The 23,842-nt window shown below is 37.0% G+C and overlaps 1 protein-coding gene across 1 annotated transcript in view; it reads left to right on the top strand.

The window, feature by feature from the left end:
- The window catches only part of ELP4 (elongator acetyltransferase complex subunit 4), a 140,820-nt gene that overhangs the window by 9,405 nt on the left and 107,573 nt on the right, over positions 1–23,842 (top strand). The window contains exons 3-4 of the mRNA XM_066552001.1: positions 7,339–7,460; positions 20,988–21,119. Of these exons, the coding sequence (XP_066408098.1) occupies positions 7,339–7,460; positions 20,988–21,119 (254 nt within the window). The remainder of the gene's footprint in view (positions 1–7,338; positions 7,461–20,987; positions 21,120–23,842) is intronic.

Raw genomic sequence — 23,842 nt, 5'->3', positions numbered from 1 at the left:
TTGTTAGAATATCCTGTCAGCACACCAAGAAATTCTGCCAGAAGATTAGTCTAGGCAAGCTTAATATTGTCAGGACTGAAGCTGTCAGTGATAAACCTCCTAGGAAGATCTTTCTGTGTTGTACTCCAAGTGTTACAAAAAGGTTAAATTCTTCCCCTTCCTTCAACATTCTCTAAGGTGAGAATAAATTGAATTACTTTTAGCTTAGCTCCCTTTGCAAATTAAATGCTCATCTTCATTATTTGACTCATTATCTTGGTTAATTTAACCAAATAATAGTAGATTCAGGGTATTAAAATATTTATTTGAACTGTTGTGTTCTGAAGATGTAGTAATGGCACAGGTTACTTGATAAGACTGTAAAATATTGTTTGAAATAGAAGTGTGCAAGTTTTTGAACTCAATTCATAATAAAGAGCATTGTGATTTTCAGTTGAGCTTAATTCTATAGTATATTCTTTTGACAGTGTTTTAATTATATGAAAATTAGAGAGTTGAAGCACATGGTATTTTCATGGAAGATCCTACCTACCAGAGCAGCTTGAGACTTCCTGAGGTTTGTTCATCTAACAAGAATTAGGATTTTAACTATTATTTTAGTTTTAAAGAAACCTTACAGCAGTGGGTTTCTAAGAAGCGTTCTGCTGTGGAACCCCATCAAAGCAGCTTGTTCAGGATGGAGGTGAGACCACATTTGTGGTTTGATTGAAGCTGCTGCAGAAGATCAGCTTCCCAGGACAGTCCCCCTTCTCAAAACAAACAAGTAAAACAAGCACACTCCTTCCCCTCTCCACTCCAGTGTACTTCAAGCTGTTGCATGAGTGATTTGCCACCCCAGTAAGAGTTTGCAGGGGGATATTTTGTTTGTAAATTATTTTTAATTTTAACAAAATATATATTAATTTATATATAATATTAAATGTAATGAATATGTTATATATAATTAATATGTTGCTATATAATAATAATAGTAATTGTTGTAGTTTTTAAAAATGTTTTAAAAACAATTTTAAATTGTTATTTTGTTTTTAAAGGTAAGCTTTGTTTATATAACACGTTCTGCATAGTGAGCTGCAGCACCCTCACTAGAAGTGTCCTGAGCACCCTGTAAGAACCTTTTCTTGCTTACCTTTAAAAGCCCCAGTTTTGACAAGGTCACTGTCAGCTAAATGTTTTAAAGATTATCAGTAGGAGGGGTTTTGTTGGTAGCTGAGGTCAGTTATTAAAAGTTAACGTTGTCTGGTGAAAAACAGGTCTATACTTGCACATTGTAAGCCTTGAAGCAGTTTCAGCTACTTTAATTAGCTACTTTTATTTTTGTTAGGCATGCAATTTAACCTGACTGGTAAGACCTCTCTTCACTTGCCAATATAACTGAATTATCATCTTTTTAAAGCTGAAAAAGATAATCTCAAGAGAGGTACAAAACAGTGATTTGCTAAATATAATCCGACAAAATACCAGTTAGCAGAATTCACCTTCCTGAAGTATGGCTAAATGCCAAATATTGTAACTTATGTGTTTGACAACTCTGGTTTGGCATGTGCTAATTAAATGCAAGTGACACAAAGTATATCCCCTCAAGCTTAGTAAACGTGGACATTAGAAAAGTATCTTTAAATGGAATTTGAGATTATTAAAACATTCTCATTTTATAACCCGCAGCTATTTAGAGAGATGTTTCATAGCTGGAGGAAGACACACCTTGGGTCACAGGACCACAGTGTAGAAGCATCTATCTGGTAAAAAAATTATCAATACTGATAGGCTATGACAGGCTTTTGGCAGCTTTAGGGCAACCTGTCTAGACTTTGTAGAGAGAAAAAAAAATAAGCCATCTGTACATTACATTGTTGCAGGCTTATTCTTCTTACAGCTCTCATCATTTTGAGCAATTCTACTATAAATGACCACTGGAGTTTTTCAAAGACCCTCATGCTGCTTAATATAGTGATGTTTGAAAGTCAGGTATTATAAATACAGTATTTATTGATATGATATTTGTTACCTTATGGTGGGTTTTGTTCCTGACTTTTTATTCATCTTCCAGTTCTAGTGGTGCTTATTCTGCATCCCTCTCTTGGAGCATGAATGCCTCTGTGGAGAGGGAGTTTTTCCTTAAGGTCACATGGTTACATATCAATTCTATAATTAAATTTGTTTCCTTAATTTTTAAATGAGTTCTATTTTTACAGTCCCTCACACAAATCTGCTCTCTTTTTTTTTTTTTCTGTGCCCTAGATAAAAGCCTTAAGATTCTAGACCTAATTCTACAACCCATGAATTTCTTTGAGTAGTAGCTACAGACAGGTGTGGAGAAATGTCCCTTATGTATTGGGTAGCCTGTTTGGAACCCTGGTTACTGAGAATTTCAGACTTTCTGTGCTGACAGGCACTGAACCCCAAGGGAACACTGCCTTGGCCCTGAGGCTGTAGAAAAGTCTTCCAAAACTGAATGATAAAACTGAGATTATAAGTGTGTAGTTTAAATAGAAGTGTAGAATATTGCCTAATAGAAAACTTAAGAGTTTTAAGTTTTAGAATATAGTAATATATGTAAAACAAGATAGGAATATTAAAGTGGAGGCTGGTCCTTCTTCTTCACCTTCTCTGTGGGTTTGGGTAATATTGTGTAATTAGATAAAATGTCCACATTGCAGATAAGTAGTTATTGGGTTAAAAGTAAAAATAATTTAGGTGTCATTTCCTAACTGGACAGTTTATCCTTAAAAGGCCTTGTAGAGAGAGAGATATGGCTCCATTTTTAGTTTATTTGAGTGAAGTACTGTATAACTCACAGTTTGTAAGACTGTAATATAAATGAAAACTAATAAATATCTTGAGTCCCAACAAGAGTTTAACTTAATTTAATCCCAACCCTAAAAAAAAGAAGCAAAGACTCCACAGTAACCTATACAGTGCAGTGCTGAAAAGACTCCTAAATAGGAATTGCTCTTTATCCTTAGTGCTCAGCTATAGGGTTATATGCTGGAATTCCCTTTGCTCTTAGTGACAACCCTGCTCTTACTCTGTTACTGTTTCAGCCAGGAAAGCACACTCATGTGGAAAGAGACCCATGGATAGTCACAACAGACTATTTTATTTATGTCCTTATCTGTAGGATCAGAGGAGCTTTTGTTCTGGAGACAATATGCATAACTTCTAGGTAAATAATCTCTTTTCCATGTGTAGTTTCATGCTTCACTAGTTACTCACCTGCTGCTTAGCTGGAGAACACTCATTGTTTGTTCCAAAAGAATGGCAGAAAGCTGCTCAGTGCCTTGTGTGTGACTTGTGGGGACTGCACCCAGAAAGGAGGCTGCAGCTGCAAGAGCCTGATTTGTTCATGTGCCTTGGTAGCTGGAAGTGAAGCTCACAATGAAGGACCAGCTCGTTAGTGCAGAGGCTGAGACTAAAGATTTGGGCCAGGCTTGTCCTAAGTATGGACTAAAACAATCTGAAGTGTTAGTTCCTACAAGTCCTGAGTGAAGGTGGTTCTTTTGGATGTGGAGGAGTTTGGAAAGATAAAGGTAACAGTTGAAAATTTGTCCTAGCCATTCAAATGCTAACTTCAAGCATTCTCAGAAAAGTGCTTCATTCTGGGATCCTATGGAAGTCATCAGTGAGCTGCTGAAGTACCTGTGCTAAGTGATTTGTTTGTTTATTTACAAGAAGAAAGCTGTGCTCTTTTGGTTTTGAATGTAACTATTGAAGCCAGGGTACAATGGATGCTATCAGAAAAGCCCCATATGGATGCACTTTAGATCTTTTGAATACCACAAAAGTTTAGTGACCTAGAAATGAATCAATAAAAAGCATCCTCTATCTGACAAATTGAAGAACTGAGGGATTCTTACAGATGCATTGACTTTAACAATTCCAGATACACTGTTTGTAAAGGCTTTCTGAGACACATCTAATCCTTAGAGTACTGTAGGAAACTATGAGGTGATTTATATTTAGATCACTTTCCAATTCTTAATTTAATTTTTTTTACTGCAAGTTTACTCTTATGAAAATTTAAGAAGAAAAGAAAGGCTTGTGTTAAAATTATGTGCCCTTACACTGAATGTGATTTTAATTTGCTAACTTGAACATTCCGTGTTGTTTTGCAAAATATGTTTTGGAAGAGTACGGCAATGTAAGAACCTCTCTAGCCCTGTTATATTGCAAATAAATCAATGAATCAACAAAATTAATTAGAATCTTAATAAGTCAATTAAAAGGTTTATATACTAGTTCTTCATGGCTTTATTTCTACAATATGTTTAACATTTCAGCATTTCAAATAAAATTTGAGAAAAATTCTTTTTAACTATTACAGCCATATTTCTTCTTAGCTTAGTTAAATGATCACCAACACATCATATGATTTCTTGTATTTATGCATGGTTTATGGAGTTTCTGTTATGTTTCGCACAAGAAATTGTTTACTTTCTAAGGAATAATTAATATCAAAAATGATGATCCAGAAAGACTGTCTGTATAGTTGTACACACAGACTCAAACCATAAAACACTTGGACTCAACGAGACATTTTCTTATTTTCCATTACATGTCAGTTAAATACATATCAACTCAGTGTTTCTGTGCCTCAGATGGTGAAGAAGGTGAACTTTAACCTGTAGTTAAAAACTGAGAACCCAAGATTTTTCATTCAGCAAGGCTGATGTAAGTGTTGCAGCTGAGGATCCTTCCAGAGTGCCTGACGAGTGTTCCTTTTCCTCTCTTGTTCAAAGGGAGAGAGATCTAACAAAATTGTCTCCTTCCAGTGACATCTGCCACAGTGATGTGATTACAAGGGAGCCTTGGTGGCTTCTTTCAGGTACCTCAGACAATTTAAAACAAAAAATGTAAATCTCATGCTGCCACTTTGATTTCTAGAGGTCTTTGCTTCTGAAATTGAGAGCTTCATAGTTGGAGATTAGCACATGGAAATCAATATAGTGTGAATAATATATCACTGAGGATAAAGCAGTAAGAATAACTAGAGAGAGCCAATGTTTGAAGGGGCAGGAGCAGTGGTCTGGACTCCAGTTACAAGGGACACTTATTGAGCAATGGGGTTTTATTTCCCTCTTGAAACAGTTTAAGATTTAAGCAGGCTGCAAAGACTGTGTACAAAATACAACTATAATACTTCTTCAAAACCTAGGTAGTGTCAGTTCTGTCTTTTGTTTCTGCAATGGGAGTGTTGCAGTTTTAGCTGATTGAGCCTTGTGTCCACTTGAGTCTCATAGCTGGCTCTACATCCTCAGTCTCATCACTGAGTTAGTAGGAAGGCAGTTCTTCAGTAACACTAATAATGGCTTTGTAAGGATGCAAGAGTAAACTGGATCTAATATTTAGTTACAAGCTCCAAATTCTCAAGTAAATTGCAGTTTGGAAATCCATCCTGATGAAATTTTGATGAGGAACCCAGTACTGTCACCAGTAAGGTTTTGTCAGTCCTGTGCTTTTTATGATTCAGAGCTGTCCATATTTGTCACAAGACCCTTATTAAAAATCTAAAAAAAAAAAAGTTGATGTGTTATTGCCAGTACATTGAAGGCTAATATGGCCTCCTAAGCAGGTCAACAGTGTCAAAGGTAAGTTCTGTTAATGCAATTTAAGTTCTTAAAATCCTAAGACTCTACAGCAAACTGCAGAGTGGCCTGAACTAGTAGTAAGAGTGTTGTAATTATTGTATTCCCTTTGGCTTGTTTGGATATCCAGTTTTATGTCATTTCTTGTCTTAGTGACTGGATCATGAAACATTTTTCTCTGTTTTGAGCTACTGCTTTAGAGTAACTTCTAGTGACTTTACTATCCCAAATACTGAATTTAACAGTGGAGTTTAAAAAAGCAGGAAACAAATTCTGTTTTACCTAATATCCCATGGAGGTTGGGGAATATCTCTTGGAGAACTGGGTTTTCTCCAGTGGTTTTGAGCACTTGTGGTTTGAATTTCTTGTTAATCTGAGCACTAAGAGTATCAGTACACGTGCAAGATATTAGGAGTGTAGCAGTGCAACAATACTTTCCTGTGATTTGTTTCCTAGGTTTCCCCATTGCTATTGGTTTTCCTTTTCCTTTATGGATATACACTTTCTTCCTTTCCTTTTCTCCTTCACTCCATTGATTCCTTTTGATTGTAGTACATGTCAAAGTTAGAGTACTTTTATTTTCTTCTTTACTGTTTTTTGCAAGTTGGATATGAATAACAAGTTTTTTCATTTTCTCTCTTTGTTACTGGTTTTTTATTTTTAATTTTACTATTTCATATGTGTAGTTAGGGAATATTTTCCAAGTCACACAAATAATAAATTGAGTTTTGTTCATTCTGTATAAAGAAATATCTCTCTGTATCTTTCTGCCTCAGCACCCCTGTGTATTGTCTTTCAGCTGCCAGATTAAGAGATGAAAATGTGAAACCTAATGTAGCACATTCACTTTTCTCCCAAAAACCATAAAAAGCATTAACAGTGCTATTGTTGGTACTTCCTACAAATAAAGAACAAAAAATCAGAGATGGTTCAGATTTCAGTTGTTTTGCACACATCCACTTCCCACAGCTTGAAGTTATGCTGAGTTTTAATTGTATGAGTTCATTCAGACTTCCTAATTCTCCTAATCTCTGACACTTGCACCAGGGAAGCTGAAGGAAATGCTGCTCTTTCCAAAGTCAGAATTTGTGTTTTCATTTCAGTGGGCCAGTATTTACAATGTCTGCTAACAAGCATTGTCTCCCTGCTTAAACTGCAAATTCACGAGTCTTTTGAATGTGCTCTGTTTTTTCTCTGGTTAGGTTTCAAAAAAAGCATTGCTAATGGTTTGGTTTCTTCAATACATCCATTTGGCTTTTGTAGTTTTCACAACTTTGGAATAAATGCTGACATAAGAATGTCTCTATTCTGAATGTTACCTCTTTATAGGCTTAGCATGCCAAATATGGCTGAATTTTGAAAAGCATCAGGTAACAAATATTTTAAGCAGGTTTTAAGCACTAGGAATATAAATGTTAACATAGTTTTCCTGAATTAAGGAACCCCTTGCCATTAATCCATAAATTCAGCCATCTTAGTTGATACTCATGGGAAGCCTTGTAAGGAGGCTGTGTCCCATCCATATCTTAGAATCAAATGCCTGATTGAGGACTATTCCTCTGGCTTGAAAAATTTGAAATACAGTATTATCAAGCATTATTTTATAAGTTTTGGAGTCCTATTTTACCTTTGTTCTCTGTTGTAAATTCTATACTCCAGGAGATAGACCTAAAGAGGCCATTTACAGTGTTGTCAACCTACAGGTGGGCAATTTATCTAACAAAAAACAATCCAACCATTCTTGTTTTCACAGAGGAGGATAAATATGGCCTTTACTCCAGTTTGTTGTTCAAGTATTTTCTCGCAGAGGGAGTTGTCTGTGGACATGACCTGTTTGTGGCTTCTGCCAAAGAGCATCCTGCCAACATTTTGAAGGTAAATAAGACTCATTGCTTTTGATAAGTAAAGCTGTAATTTCTTTATTAATGAAATGCATTTTAAAGTGTCCATATTGTGTAGCAACAAATGAATTCATCTTGGTGATTCATAAGAATGTGTTGGGAAGTACAGGATTATTTACACTAGCCAGATTTGGGAATTAAATTCAGGTCTCTACCTCCCATCTATGGACAGTGGAGTAAGGTCCTCCCAAGGCCAAATCAGGCTTGGAACCTGTTTATTCTTTATTTTATTTCTTTATTCCACTGGCTTAGTGGGATGGTTTCAGTAAACCCAACTGCTTACAGTTTCCTCCTGCTCAGGAGGAAGTGTAGTTAAGCTGCCTCCAGTATTTTGTGGTAGAAACAGTGTAGAGTTTGTGTGGATATTTATTGTAGTTTCCTGTAGAAAATAAAAACATCATTGAACATCTTTACAATCTCCTTTACACTTATATTTCATTCTGACTCTTTTTTGTGCTAGGGAACTTGGTCAGCTTTGGATCAGGTCACACAGAAAGGATCCCTCCAGACTTCAGTGGACTCCCAATCAAACACTGATAGTTTCTGTCATGAGAAAATTGCATAAGGGAAAAAGCCTGATCAACAGTGCAAAAAATGCTGAAGTGTGAGGATAATCTTGCAAAATTTCATTAAATATTTTATGTCTTTCTAAGGCTGCGTTTTCCTAATATCAGAAGTAACATATAATTTCCTGATTACTTCTGCATCAAGTGAAGTCTGGCTATTTCCTTAAGTGTCTTCAGAGATTATTTCTGGACAAAATGATTACTCTACTGTTTTCCTACCTAGGGATGGTAAATTCTATGCCTTACCTCTTGAACATTATCCTCAGTATTCAGGAAAAAGTATATTCTTAATGAAATGAAATTATCGTGTTGTGAAAAATCAGTTTTTTAATGCTCCTAAACCTGAAGAGGGTTCATTTAAGGGTGAAATTTTTTCTCACTTGTGGCTTAGAATAAAGGTTAAACAAACAGGTTAAAATTTGATTTGCAAGTACAAATTACCTAAGAATGTGCTGTATTTTTTTAATTAAGTGGTTTTAAATAAATAACAATCAAGTATTGACTCCCTAATGATACAACACGATTCTTGCAGTTGTTTTTCTCATTGAGATTTCATTATCCAAATTAGTATTTTTATTACATTGCATTAAATTTTCTTAAAATGGAGTAGCTAATGTACATTCTATTTTTCTTTCATTCCCCTTTGATTCAGTTTTTCATAGCCTGCCGTGTTTTTTCTGGCTCCTTTACATGATAACAAGCAGACACTGTTACATACATCTGCCATACACCTTGTACCACTTGGAGTTTGGGGTCAGTCAGTTTGCTGTGCCTTACCCAACTCTCTTGTCTGATATGGAATTATTTTCCTCCTTAATTTCCAGGGGCAGGCACTAGGCAGGAATGCTGCATTCCTCTGTTGTGACTCCATGGTGGTGCTGCCACAGGAGACTATAAATCCAGGGACAATATTGCTGCATCAACAACATCTTGTGTTGATTTCTGCCTTCCTTTGTGCCCTTGTGTATTCAACAATATTCTTGTCTGTGCTGTTTACTCTCACCTTGCCTGTTCAACACTAACTTTCTTTAGCAGACAAGGCACAGCAGAGTTAATTTCTCTGATTTGTATTGTGTCAGTGAAGTAACCCTCACCTTCAGGTGCTTCAGGAAGATCTCTCCTGTCTGAAAAATGAGCTGCTTGGGATTTGGATGACTCCACAGTGTTGGGATTTTAATAAAGCCTGTCTGACCATTGAATAACATGGCACTCCATTTAATGAGATTAGTAATTAATTTATTTTCAATACCTGGTTGGACTGTATTCTTTACTGGAAAGGTAACACAGACATGGTAGAAATCAACCTGAATTACCCTTAAGGCTTGGGTTTTACTTTGAAAAATTCAAGTATGGGTTCAATACATTCCACAGCCAATATCTAATTAGCTGGTGTATTTCATAAAGGCAGTTCATTAACTGTCCATACTGTGTCCATATTAAATGTCCATATGGTGTGGTCAGTCTATTTGCACATTCAGCTCTCTGCTGAAATGCCATAATTGCCCTATTCCAATTTTGTGATGTGATTGGAAGTTTCTTGAACCTATAACCAAGACAAATATTGCTGGTAGTAGGAAGGGGAAAAGACATTCTTATAGACCATAATTATCTTGAAATTGTGTATAACTAAAAGACAGGCAGAGGATAAAAAGCCCTGATCAGCTGCCTAAGATATATTATATTACCACCCACCAATTTATCCATCATCCTTTGAAAATATATTCATGCCTTTTGTAGTCAAAGCTCCTTCAGGAAACTGGCATTAAGACGTAATGCTGAAAAATTATACACCTCTGGTAAAACCTACAGAACTGTATACATGCTGGTTTTTAGAAAGTATTTTAAACATTGGAGAGCATTTCTGTTCATACAGGCTTCAAAAAAAAAGGCAACTTTTTACTCTAAGGGCATAAGCACTGGGAATGTATATAACATAAGAAATTATATGGTAACTTCTATGACTGATCATAAAATAAAACTGCTTGCATTGGTAAATGGAAAATTTATTTAATAGTAAAATTACTTCAGGTTTGGCATTAAAATTCTACAACTGCCTAAACTGCCTGTAAAATAATGTCTTTACCTTTATTCCTGATTTTTTTATTTAGGTTGGGGGGTAGAACTGATTCTCACAAGTTTTAATGAGAAAAGATGGGTTATTTATAGCTTACCTTGACAATAAAGATTGCTCTGTTAGGTTGCTTTTGCTGTGGAGCCTGTGCAAAGTTGGATGGAGGACACCAAGCTGGCAGCACCACGCTGTGTGTGCAGCCCCTGGAGGGCAGGGATCCATCCAGAGGGACACTGACAGCCTGGAGAGCTCAGGAGAACCTCATGGGGTTCAGCAGGGCCAAGAGCAAGGTCCTGCACCTGGGCTGGGGCAATCCCAGCACAAACACAGCCTGGGCTGAGGATGGATGGAGAACAGCCCTGAGGAGAAGGGATGGGGGTGTTGGAAGCTCAGCAGGACCTGGCAGTGAGCACTGACAGCCCAGAGAGCCAAATGTGCCCAGCAGGGCAGGGAGGGGATCCTGCCCCTCTGCTCTGCTCTGGAGATCCCAGCTGGAGCTCTGCATCCAGCCCTGGGCTCCCCAGCAGTAAAAGGGCACAGAGCTGCTGCACTGAGTGCAGGGGAGGCCATGAGGGGCTCAGGGGGCTGGAGCACTGAGAATTGGGCTGAGAACTGGGGTTGTGCAGCCTGGAGAGGAGAAGGCTCTGGGGAACCTTCCAGCAGCTTTCCAGTTAGGAGAGAGCTGGAGAGGGACTTTTAAGAAGGGCAGTGTAGTGACAGAGCAAGGGGAAATGACTTTAGGTTGACAGAGGGCAGACTTAAATTGGATATTGGGAAGAAATTCTTCTCTGTGAAGGTGCTGAGGCCCTGGCACAGGTTGCCCAGAGAAGGACCTGGTGGCTGCCCCATCCCTGGCAGCCTGGATGGGGCTCTGAGGGACCTGCTAGTGGAAGGTGTCCCTGTCCATGGCAGGGGGTTGGAATGAGAGGATCTTTGAGGTCCCTTCCAACACAAAACCTTCTGTGATTCTATGATCTGTCTTGTAAGGAAGACAACAACTCATTATTGTTCTGGAAGACAAACCAGCATCCCCTGGAGCACTACATTTAACCTGTGGCACCCTGGCCAGTGCTGGGTCAGTGACCTTCCCACGTGGTACCTGCAAGCCTGAGGTGGGAGAATGGGAGCTCCAGAACTGCTTTCTAGAACTGTCTGCTCATCTCTCGTGGAAAACTTTGATTATTGCCTTTCAATGGAATGTCTGTTTTCAAGTGGGAATTTTATTGCAGGATACTTCTGCACTCAGCTGAGATTGCCTTTTGGAGGTTCTCTTCCAAGAGGAGAGGATAAAGGGTGTCACAGTGGAAGGGGAAGATGCAGTTTCTCATGGTGCTGAAGCTGAGAGGGGTGTGTGGACAGCTGTAATGGCTATTGAGAAAAAAAAATAGGGAAAACATAAAAAGACCCCTCCAGGAGCACTATTTTTGAAAGTTCCTAAGCTGAAAAGATATCTAAAGCAAAAGTTAAAGTATATTTTAATTTTCTATTTTTTATCTTTTATATACTTTTTAAATATCATATTTTAATTTTATATTTGCTTAAGTGTGTGATTTGGAGAAGACTAAAAAAGTTCTACCTTCAACAAACAGGGCAGGCCTGAAGAACAGAAAGTACTCATTTACTCTTTTCCTGCTGAAAAAGTGAATGCAGGAAGAACCTAGCAAAATGAACTTTCATTATTTCCATTTCATTTTATTATTTACTTATTTATTATTATTATTATTATTAGTTTAAAAACAACAACAATAAAAACCACAGGGCTGCTGTATTATGGTGTGTGCAAGCAATGCCTTGAAAGAAAACATAGCTATCTGCATGGACTTTTCTCACTTCAGCAAAGTACCTTCAGCACGATGCTTAGGATTTTCCCTCATGGATATGATCTTAAACCATTGTTTTAGCAAAAGAAAAAATGCAAACCTGGAAGAAATCATCAGGCTGATGGCCAGGGCTGTCTGTTTTCAGAGAGTAATTCTAATTATTTGTTGTCTCTTTGCCATCTGGTATTGGGAGAGAAGCTATGTATCAATGCTAAAGGTGTTTTGGTGTTTTTCAGTTTTAGATGCTCACAAATTAAAAGCATAATACTTCAAAAGGTAAAAATATCTGTGCAAATAGGGCTACATTCCTAGTCTTTTTTTCTGAATATATTTTCAAAATGCAGGAACTTGCTGCAGTGATTCAGCTGCTGCATGCTGTTAAATAGTGTCACTTAATACACAGAAATCAAATTACAGTTAGAGCAGAAAGGAACTTTGTTACTACCTGAAGTCTTGTGGTAGCACAAAGATGAGGGTTGAGGCTGAGCCTGGCAGATGAGTTGAAAAATTTAATTTCTATTTTGTGTAGTTCTTGCTCATCTGTTTACTTTTCTTACTTGCCTGTTGGGTGAATCTGTTTTACATTTTTTATTGCTAAAATATTTCATTGTATTGTAATGTACAACTTTCTCCATTATGCTTGATGTAGAAGTTGTAGAGGTGTGAAAGATACACTTGAAAAAAATTTTTTTCTGTTTAAAAAGAATTAAATCTTTTAAAGCAGTACCTTTGCTGGAAACTGAGCAAAAAGCTTTGTCGTTGTCAAAAGTTCAGATCAATCCAATAAAAAGTTTTTCTAGAACCAGAGGAATAGAATGGCTCAAATTTTTGATTTCTCATCTGCTAATCCTTGTCTGTTCATCAAGGAAATTTTCTTTCATCATCTTACTGTTCAGAACTTCAGAACTTAAGTTCTGAACTTAGAGGTTTTTTAAACACCCATCTCACTTGTAGGCACAGAGTTTGTGGTGATTGGAGCGGGGCTGTGGCTGATCCCAGATTGGTGCAGCTGTGCAGGACAGGTGAATGCTATTGAAGGTGAGGGGCCATGGAGTGCCCAGGGGTGCTGAGCAATGACACAGAGGGCACACAGGGGCAGGGCATCAACAGGGCAGCAATGGCAAGATTCCCCTGGAATTCCCTTTCCTGGAGCCAGCATCTCAAGGTCTGAAGGACTGGAGTGGACAGAGTGGTTCTGTCCTCCTGTAGTTTGTGTAATCCTGCCGTGAAAACCAAGTCACTTCACCCCCTCTGGGTCAGGTTTTATTGCTCAGGAGTTCTTGAGATGGAAACTGTGGGCACAGAGTTTGTGGTGACTGGAGTGGGGCTGTGGCTGATCCCAAATTGGCTGCAGCTGTGAAAAGCAGGTGAATAATATTAAAAGTAACAGCCATGGAGTGCCCAGGGGTGCTGAGCAATCACACAGAGGGCACACAGGGGCAGGGCATCAACAGGAGACCATAAAAGGCTGGGCTGAGGGACAAAGAAAGCAGCCACTTGCAGGTTCCTGGGGAGGTGAGGTGTGGCTGTATGGGCTGGAGCCTTCTGGAATTCTGTGGGGACACTGTGGATTGTGGCTCTCTCAGCTGTGGCACTTACTTGGCCTTTAACTGAGAGTTGTTTATCTGAGGGGTGGTAACCAGAGTGAGAATCTAAGGCTCTATTTTGTATGGTGGTGGAACTTGGTGGGGAGGAGGAAGAGGAATGTTTTGGAAGGTTTTCATTCTGTGTTATGTGTGTGTTACTTTTTACATATAGTTGTAGGTTAATAATTTTTTTTTCTTTGCTCTATTTCTGGTTATGTCTCATAGCAGACACTAGGGAGAATATATTTTCATGGCGGCACTGGCATTGTGCCAGCATCAAACCATGACAAAAATGTATCATCAAAGTGGTAAAATCTAAATGTTTGGGTTTCCATGTCCACAAATACCTGTTTAACAAATCTAGTTGGTAACTTTGTAGTTAATAAGCTGTTGCTTCCAGTGCTCATCTCTGAAGGGTTTCAGGAATAATGCTGTTATCAGTAACTCTGTTTAGGCTCAGGCCTGTGCATTGTGCACTGCAGCAGGCTTTACAGAGTTTGGGACAAAGGACACTCATTTCCTTCACACAATTTTACTTTCTCATTCTCTGCTATGTTTATTTGTCACATACTTAAGCATTCATTAACTGATTCAGAAAAATATTAAATTGAAATATAATTCATCTGATTGTCTGATAGGTATTCTTGGGTTTGTTATGAAATGCAGCCACAGTGCAAGAGTTACAGCAAAGGAGTTCTGTGACTTTAGAGTGGGGTTTAATTCTGTGTATCTGGAGTATAGACTGTATTCTTATGGCTTAAAAATAGACTACTTAGGGTACTTGCAGCTGGCTCTTATTTCCCAAAACAGAGCAATATTGCTTCCTGTTTCTCTTCACACCATTCTTGTTTACCCTGAGCTGGTGCACGTTAGGTCTTTCTGAATGTCAAGGGGCAATTTCTGTAGACCATCCTTACCTGGAGATGGAAATAAGTTATTGTGTAAGGGCTGCTGAAAGAAGAAAAATTGCCATCCATTCATTTATATTCCTTAACAATGCACCTTGTATTCACAATCCAAATAGAATCCTCCCCCCCCCTTTTGGGAGTAGGGCCCTTTAAACTGATATTTATATACTGCATTGTTGAAAAGGAAATATTTACCCTTCCTGACTTACCATCTGGTGTCCTTTAAATACTAAAAATTAGCATGTTGAAAAAGAGCCTTAAATTCATGTGAATTTTAGTATCTTTATTATTTTTATTTTAGTCTTATCCCTTTAGTATTGTTTTATTTTGTGTTTTTATCATACTTGTGATAGTAACTGCACTTCAGAATAGTTGCATAAATCCGTGTGAAAAATATATTTATTGATACATAAATAGATAATGTTTTAAATTCTTAAGTCCTTTGAGTTATACAGTTATTGAAACCCATAAGGATCAAAGGATTTTATATAAGAGGGATTTCACATACAGTTTGGATTATGTTGCTAAATAATAGCACAGTAGTACTTCTTTAGAATTGTAAAATAGCTTAGAGAGGAGTATGATGCCTATAGTTGGTGTAATGCATTGGTAATTAAGAGGGTGTGAGGTTAAGCTTCATTAACTGCTGTGGGATTGTATCTTGGATTTTATTATCCCCCAGAGAACACAAGAAGTGAGAGAGGTCAAACTGTTAGAATCTGATTTTGCTTCGTGCATCTGCCAAAACAAGGCAGGCTCAGTACTGGGGCAGCAAAGCCAGAAGGAGCTGGACTGCAGCAGGTACAGCTCATCCACAGTTTATTGCAAAGATAAAAGCTTTATTACTGAAATAAATTGTTCCCTCTTTGCAGTAAAACCTTCATAGCTTAGTTTGCAGGAAACAAAATTATTTTAATTGCTTTGTCATTTACTGTGACCACTCCAGAACACTGGCTTTTCCTCCCAAATTTTATTTTTTTTCATTTTAAAACAGCAACAAGCTTCCTTCTCTCCAGCCCAACTTCCCTTAATAACTTTAGCACTTGTCTGCCTTTTTGTTTTTTTGTGTTGCATAGCAAAGATTTGTATTTTAGTTGACCCCAAGAAATGCTGTATGTTTTTGGGTTTTTTTTTATTTTTATTTTAACTAATGCACTGCTACATGCTTTGTTTTTTGGGTGTTTTTTTTTTTTATGTACCTTATGAAATATTTGTCTTTTTTTAGCCTGGGAGAATGTAACAGTTCTCAGAAGTTGACAGACACACTGATGCCGCAAAATTGCCAGTCCCAAAGCTTTTCAAAGCTCTATGTTGTGGGAGCTGAGATATTTTTCAGCAAAAATAGATTAAACAGAGAGATGATGGGCTGATAGCCCAACTCTCCTTTTCTTGGTCCATTGTTTAAATAACACTTTGATTTCTAGATTCTGCCTAAAATTTTGTAGATAAATTCTACATATTTTGCTAATACTGCCTTCTTCTAAAATTCTGGCTTTGATTCAAGGAACATAAATCTCTTAAATCCTAAATTATGTCATTCTTGGACAGTAATGAAGCCTTTCATGGTGCTGAGGAGTTGTGAAGTACAGACCCAACCATCCAGCCTTTATTTTTGAGGCTACATTGAGCCTTTATTTTTGAAGCTAATGGCAGGTATATTTTTGAGGATGTATCTGTATAATGAGAGTTGGACTGCCAGCTCTCACACTGAGGTGCTCTGTGTCACTCAGGGATGGTCAGGTTTGGAAACAGTTCCTTTCTTGAGAGAAAGAATTGCCTTTAATTACCGGGGTCAGAAGAGGGGAAAGCCTTTCATTCCAATTCTAGTTATTTGTGGATCATCCAGTATTTTCAGTATTGCCCATTGTAGTGGTTTGGGTTTGTTAATTTGAGATTTTGTTATTTTGAGATTTTTTGGCTAATTTTATCAAGAAGTGTGGTGGGTTAGGTGTTGATTAATTATTAGTGTACTTACTTTTTGTTGAGAGGTAGGATTAGGAGAAAGGTCAAGTAGGTTTAAAATTTTAAAAGGATAGAAAGAAAAAAATTAATAACAAAGAGTAATATGAATTAGAAAAAAAATCAGAATATTTTCCTTTTTTATAACTTTTTTCTTTTTATTGACAATGTAAAGAAATAAAATTTAAAAAAAAAAAACTTCTTTAACTAGAACTCTGTAAACTTTATGGGCTCTGTCCCTAAGTAAACTAAAGGAAGACTATTCTAGAAAAGTAGTAAACTAACTAAAGTTTTAAATTAAGGCCTGAGCTACATGAACCAGTATATCCTAAGGAAAAACAGTGACCATCTAGGTATTTTTTTGAGTCTTCAAGCAGGCTGGTGAAGTTATGTGGGTTTCTAGTGAACACAGACATACCTTCAAACAGCTCCTGCATGTTCTGCCTCTCCTTTCTCTTCCAGCTTGGTGTAAAAGGAGTTGAGGGTATCTGAAACTGGTTGCTTTATCCACAGTGATAAAATTAGGATGTAAATCTGGAGGTAAATGTTCTTTATTAGCTCTGCTTATTATTCTTTATATAGAATATGATGAAATAACAGACGAACTGACCTTGAATAGGATTGGATTTTTTCCCCTTCTTTGTGCTCATTCCAAGTATATCTTGGAATGTGTTTAACCAAGTTAATAAAACTGGTCTTCAAATTATCCAAAGGCAGAGCACCTTCTCCAGACTGCAGCTTATTATGTACAGAGCCTCCTCAGAGGCCATGTAATTCACAACCCCCACATCCAAGAGTATAATTCAGGATATCTTTGCTTTAGAACAGATGTTAGCATAGAAAATTGCATGGCTGTGAGATGTGGGAGGCCCAGAAATGTCTTAAATCTCAGTGTCCCTTGCACAGGGACAAGAACCTGGCACATCTAAGGAATATTCTTCAGGTGAGCATGGTAGTTATTAGGTAAAGGCATTTAAAAAGCAGCTTGGAGTTGGTTTTGGTCTGAGAGAGTTCTTGGAGTGCTCCTCATCTTTTCTCCTTTTCCTTCCAAGGGACAAGACAGAATAAACCAGATCTGAGCTGATGCATGTGCTCTTCTATTGTCAGAAGTTTTTTTATTATGTCAAAATAAAAACTCTTTCTTGTGTTAGAAATTAAAAGCAAGCTATATTGGCAAAAAAAAAAAGGCTGTTTCAGGTGGATACTTTGATGGATTTTCATCTCTGGCAGCCAAAATCTTTTATCAGCTTCAGATGAAACCATTTTTTTTCCTTGATCTCTTAATCTGCTTCATTTTTAGCAGCAGTTAGGAGACACCACAGTGCCAAATTATGTGGCAGTGATGATGTGTGTGCCTCTGTTTTGGACTGAGTTTTTTGGGTGTCCAGCAGCTGGGATTTGTGGTGTCTCCCTGCCACCCAGGGCCATGGAAGGAGGTTTTGTTCTCTCACTGGAAGGCAGGAACTTTTTTTTCAGTGTTGCAAGACATTATTTAAGCAGCTTGGAGAACTTCTCACCTTTATTGTCTTGACCTCTGTTCTTTATTCAGCATGAAATAGGTTTTATGTGTAAAATAGACAAATTTTTGGAGTTAATGTCCCTGTCTCAAATTTGACTTTCTCAATTACTACATACCAACAATGAACCAGCAGCACAAATTATAGCTATTTGTGGTGATTCTAGGGGAGAAAAATATTAAATAGCTATAAGAAATATTGCTGCTGTTTTCCTCTTTCCCTGGAGGAAGGAGAATGGTACAATTTGCCGTTTCCTGCCTTTTGGCTTTGCAGTGATGTGGAAGCTGCCCAGTGGTGGTGTCTGAACCAGGGGCAGGCTCAGGGAGTTGGATGAAATGTTTAAGCAAAATTTCATGATCTCTGCAGGCACTTGTGTTCAGAAAAAAAACAGAGATTACCCACCACTACCAAAAATTACCTGGCAACAAGTTGATCAGGAAATGTTGCTTGAGCCTCCAAATTACTTCCTCACAGACTTTACTTTTATAAATGAAACTTGGTTTGGGTTTTTTTTAAATTACTGCTAAATGAGGAGTATTTTGAGATGATCAAGTATCAGCAGCTCTTCACTGAAAAAGAAAGACCTTTTTATGATAGGAAGTTTAAATCTATGAAAAATCTATTTATTAAATTATTATTAAATATGTTGAAATCGATGAATAATTGTATGAGGAAATTAAATCTGCACAATAGTTGAACTGTTCAGTATGTGTTTTCAAAGTAACATCTCAATTGGAAAATAAGATTGATTAACTCTATTGAGGATAGCTGAGTTATAAAATTAACAATTCAAAGTAACTTTTTTTTTTAATACTTCATATAATGTTCTTAGAAGTAAATGCAAGTGGTTTGTATGTGCATGTATGTGAAATGCATCGGGGTCCTTGTCAGCTCTAGTTTGTACTTAGACTTCCTCAGAACCTTTCAGTACAATGTTCTGCTTTCATTTTGTCCCATCTGTCAGAATTCTTTGATTTGAAAGCTTGCCTGCTTTCTTGCTGGGTAAATGTAATGGAACTCTTTCTAAAATTTGAGGGTTTTTTAATTGAAACAGCTATTATAAATCTGTAAACTTAATGAAAACTGTAAATAGTAAATCAAAATTTTCATCTTTGTGTAGCTTTCCTACCCAGAAAGCCTAATTTTTACTACCACAGTAATGAGTTTATTGTATGCAAGTATATTTTTTAAACAAGCTGTGATAAATGTGAAAATGTAACTCTGTACATAATTGCTCTCATGAATAGTCATTACCAGGCTTTTGCACTTCATTTGTAAAAGCAAAAGAAATAAAATAGCTTGTTCAAAGGTGTTTTGTGTCTTTTGCTGAGCTGCTGAAACACATAGATACAGCTGTTCTATTTCTGAAACTTTATTAAGTTATACAGTTTATGAAAGTTTTCACAACTTCCATTGCCTGGTGCCTCACAAAGTGTAGTGACCAACTCCAGCAAGAGACAGAAGCCATTATCTGAAATCTTTTTTTTCCATAATTATAGATGCTATGTTAATTTATACGAAAGAAAAAAGTGGCATGTATTATTAGTAAGGTTATGTATAGAAATATGCACAGTAATAGTTTTTAATTCTGATAATTATTAGCTATTAATATTATTTTTATTACTATTAATATTAGTTATAATAATGTTTATAATAAATATAACAATACTATATTATATAAAAAGAATAACTACAATAATTTATTTATTAACATATTATGATATTAATCTTTAAATATTAATAAATGTAAATGAATGAATACTAAATAATAATAAAATTAATGTAAATGAAATACATATATATAAGTATATTCTTGATAAAATTAATGCATATTAAATTCATTATTAAATTACCATTACAGATGATTGTAATTAATAATTTATTATTAGATCTTAATATTAATTTTATTAATGGTAAATAAGTGTAACACTAAACCCCAAGTGGATGTGTTAAAAGTTTCATTGTCTCCTTTCTGAGTTTGTACCATGTGTACCCACACAAAGCCATGAGTGTCCCCTGGGTGTTTATGGTCACCATAAGCCCTGCCTGTGTGCAGCATTTGATCTGTGTCCCACCCTTCAACCCAGATTCTTCTTCTAAAGGTTTCAAATTTGCTTTGTGAGAGTCTCCACACACAATCCAGAGCTACTGGCTAGCTCTGTGTGGCTTTAACCCTTGAGGCATGTCACATGTTCTTCCTCAGGAGTCTTTGCTCAAGGAAAGCAGAGTTTTCAGCTAAGCCTTGTTCTGTTTTAAGCAGTGATTCTGTGCCCTCCAGCTTACAGGGATGGGTGTAAAGCTGGGGCAGAAAACTTCATTGTACTTTATTTTTCCAGTAGGTGTAGAAGCCCATTGCATGAGTTCTGCATTCAGCATGTGTTGTTTACTTTTTCAGCAGGGCAGCAAAGGCAGAAAGTACATTAGAAACTTTTGAAAAAATCCAGAATTGAACGTTGTCCCCTTCCTTTCCTGTGTTTGTGTTCATGAGATATCCAGCATGAGTAGATATCATGCCTAATGGTTAGCAGAAGAGAAAATTCAAACCATCCTGTTGCAGTGGCTTTCAGCTGGTGTCTGTAGGCTGTTGTGGTCTCTTGGATACTTCTGAAAGATTTACAGCAGCTAACAAAGTTCTTATGTTAAAATAGGCTTAAATTTGCTATGGGAAAAGGCTGAAATAGGCTTAAATATGCAGGGAACTTGCCCACTGTCAGAAATGGAGTGGTTTAGGAGATCAGCCTCTAAAGAAATATTACAAAAAAAGAATATGGGTGCTGCTCAATGGGAATGGGAATACTCAAGATGAAGCAGAGCACCAAATGTGGTATTTCCATTCTGCATTCTTTTTTACTTCTATAATTCATTTTTCCAGTAATAATTACATGGGGATTTTTCCAGCTCAGTATTAGTAGGAGCCAGTCCTTCAGAAGAGTTCTATTAATCTTTTACAGATTTTGCAGCTGCCCATTATACCCAGATCACTGTGTTATCTAGCGGGAGGGGGGTGTGGATAAAAACCTGAACTGCTATTTCTCCTGTAGATAGCTGACATTTTTTTTGCTCTCTACTTGTAGGAGCTTCCAGCCCCTTTGCTTGATGATTCCTACAGGAAGGAATTGGGAGATGAAGCAGCAGCTGTGAAGTCTGAGGATTTTCAGGATTCTATGAAAATAGCCTGGCGCTACCAAAATTTGCCAAAAATGGAGGTAATGGCTATTTCCTGCTACCTTCCTTTTGCACTCAAAATGAATTTGAAAAGCAAATGCTTTTCAGTAGAACCTAGACAACAGAACTGCTAATGGGCAGTGTTACAAGATTGCCTCTTGAGGAAAAACTATCATACACCAGTGAATATTTTAATTACTAATGATGCAAAAAGAAAGGGAATTCGAGAGTTTGCAGGTACTCTAAAACTCACTACAGACAATAGTAATTTAAAAGTAAAAAAAAACACTTAAGTTCCATGGGAGTTTTCAATGAGCATTATGAAATTGAGACAGCTTTTTATGAAAGTTTGGATGATGTGCTTGCTTCCAAACTTGGCCCAACTTTAGTTGCACACAAATGACTTAAGTGGGTTTAATCAACAGGACTTATTGGGTGTCTGCAGTGGAAGCACTGTGTGGAAGCAAGCTGTTGACCTGCTTATCCATGTGCATAACAACTAAAGCAAGCACTTGAGATTCTCTCAGCCTCACTGTCACTGGGAGCTAAGCACTGGGCAGGGACAATGTAAGGAGCAAGCTCAGTGATCAGTCTTTCAGAGTTTACAGTTGTTGGTGTTTTGTGGATAATCAATCTCCCATGGCTGGTGGCTTTCTTATTTAATCCAGCAGCGCAATCAGTCTTTAACCAAATTACAGCATTTCTGGCTGTCCAGAATCAAATCCTGGTTTTGTCTGTACATTTTAGTCTATATTTATAAATTCTGGTTTAGATGTAGTCATACCTGCCTAGTAAGTTCAGTTGTATTCTTAAAAACATAATTGGAATGTGACAAAATGATCTTACAAGGCTTGGCATGTTTGGTTTTCTGTGAAATTGCACAGACATGGCTATACAGTTGTGTCAGAAAAGACTTATATATGGTGACATGCCAAATCAAACAGCCTCCAGGGTAATCATATAATCTCATCAATTTTATTATTGTGAAGCTTGCTGTGCCACTCTGAACCATCCCCAAAATAATTTGTCTGTTTTAAAATCTATCGGAGTTCCTTGTACATTGATATGAAGACATTTGCGTGTTGTGAACAAATTGTGGTCTGATATTCCAACAAAATAGAAAAATTATTTCAAAAATTCAGTTGGGTGTCCACTCATCTTTAGCTTCATTGCAGTAACCACTTCTTCCACTAATGTAGTATTTGTTGAAAATGCATGATGTATGTACCCTTGATTACTGAAAATTGATTATGCAAGATAGAATAAGATAGTCAGTCTTTCTGGGGGAGTTTGCCTTGTTATTGTTGCTTTTTGAATTGGACCTTGATCATTCTCAGTAGAAAAATATTCTCTCAATATTTTTATGTGTATGTTAAATTTATGCAAAAATTAATACACACAAAAGTATCAATCTTAAACAATCTATATTTAAACTTCCTCAGGACATTTTAATTGGTGAAAAATTGGTTCAAATTTATATTTTTCAATATTTTGTATTGCAGTTATCATAAAATTTTGGCTCTGTTTTATGTTAATTGGATTGGTGATTATACTCCATTGAGGAAAAATCTGAACTGCCTTGCCCATAACAATACATTTAGTTCAATAATTTAATGAACAAATTTGGTTGTGATTCCTCCTTCAAATGTTCCTTTGCTGGAAAAAACCCATGTTGAATAAAATTTCAAGGCATATTTTCCAAACTGATTGAACTAATATGCCAGTGCATTTTCAGAAACTACTGTCAAATAGTTTCAATTGTGAAAGAGAAAAATTAGCTTTGCTTTTAGCTAGAACACTAAACATGATAGCAGAAACTTTTCTACCCATTATCTGGCTAAATACAGAGCAGGAATGCTGAGTAAAAGATGTCTTTGTGGTATTTTTGATGATTGATTTGTTTGCTGTTTCTGAGTAATAATAGATTTTTTGATTGGTAGTTCAGATGTTCCCTTTGCGTTTATTTGACCATCCAGGTACCTGGTTTTTGTTCTTAGGCATGGTATTTGTATTAGCGCTCTTCACAGCTGTCTCAGTTTCTCTCTACATATTGCACATACCTTGCATCAGAAAAAAATAGATTTATAAGAAATCTGTTGGAGTGAAAGACCTTCTTATGCTTGATGTGCTTTTGCCAGTTTGTTCCTTATATCTGTATCAGAGGTGAATTAATTTCAACTTTTGAGTATATGGAGAGCCTCTTTTGCAATGCAAGACAGTGTGGTTTTCTCTCTCTCTCTTTTTTTTTTGAATGAACTGCTTGTGTTCTTGGGGCAATATATAAACTGTCACAGCATGAAATCAATTTTCTGCCTTGGTTCATCCTAAATCTGAGATTTCTAGCACATTAGGATTGCAATTAGAAACATTAACAGCAGACGGTAGCGTAAAAGCACGCTCTGCTCACTGACAATTTAGAGTATTTCTCCTTGTGCAAACCAGGAATCCAGGAAAGAGCTGGCCTGAGCCTCCAGCCTGCTAAGGAATGTGGTGATGCCTTCTTGAGGAGCTGGAACAGAGGCTAGAAGGAGTTCAGAGGAATAAAGTGCATATTTATTGCAGTGCCTTCAAAGGCCACACCCTGGCAGTGCCCAGATGGCTCCAAGATGGAAGCAAAAGAGGGCTTGGTCATGAGATCTCACATTTTTATAAGCTTTAATCCATTTACATATTGGAGTTAATTGTCCAATTAATAGCTTCAAATGATGAAGTGTCATCCTCCTTGCTTGCTTGCCCGCCTTCCTCTTCTCACTTTGTTTAAGCT

This window comes from Molothrus aeneus, chromosome 6 (assembly GCF_037042795.1).
Source record: "Molothrus aeneus isolate 106 chromosome 6, BPBGC_Maene_1.0, whole genome shotgun sequence".
In the NCBI taxonomy this organism is placed as follows: Eukaryota; Metazoa; Chordata; class Aves; order Passeriformes; family Icteridae; genus Molothrus; species Molothrus aeneus.
This window is presented reverse-complemented; position numbering and strand designations above follow the sequence as displayed.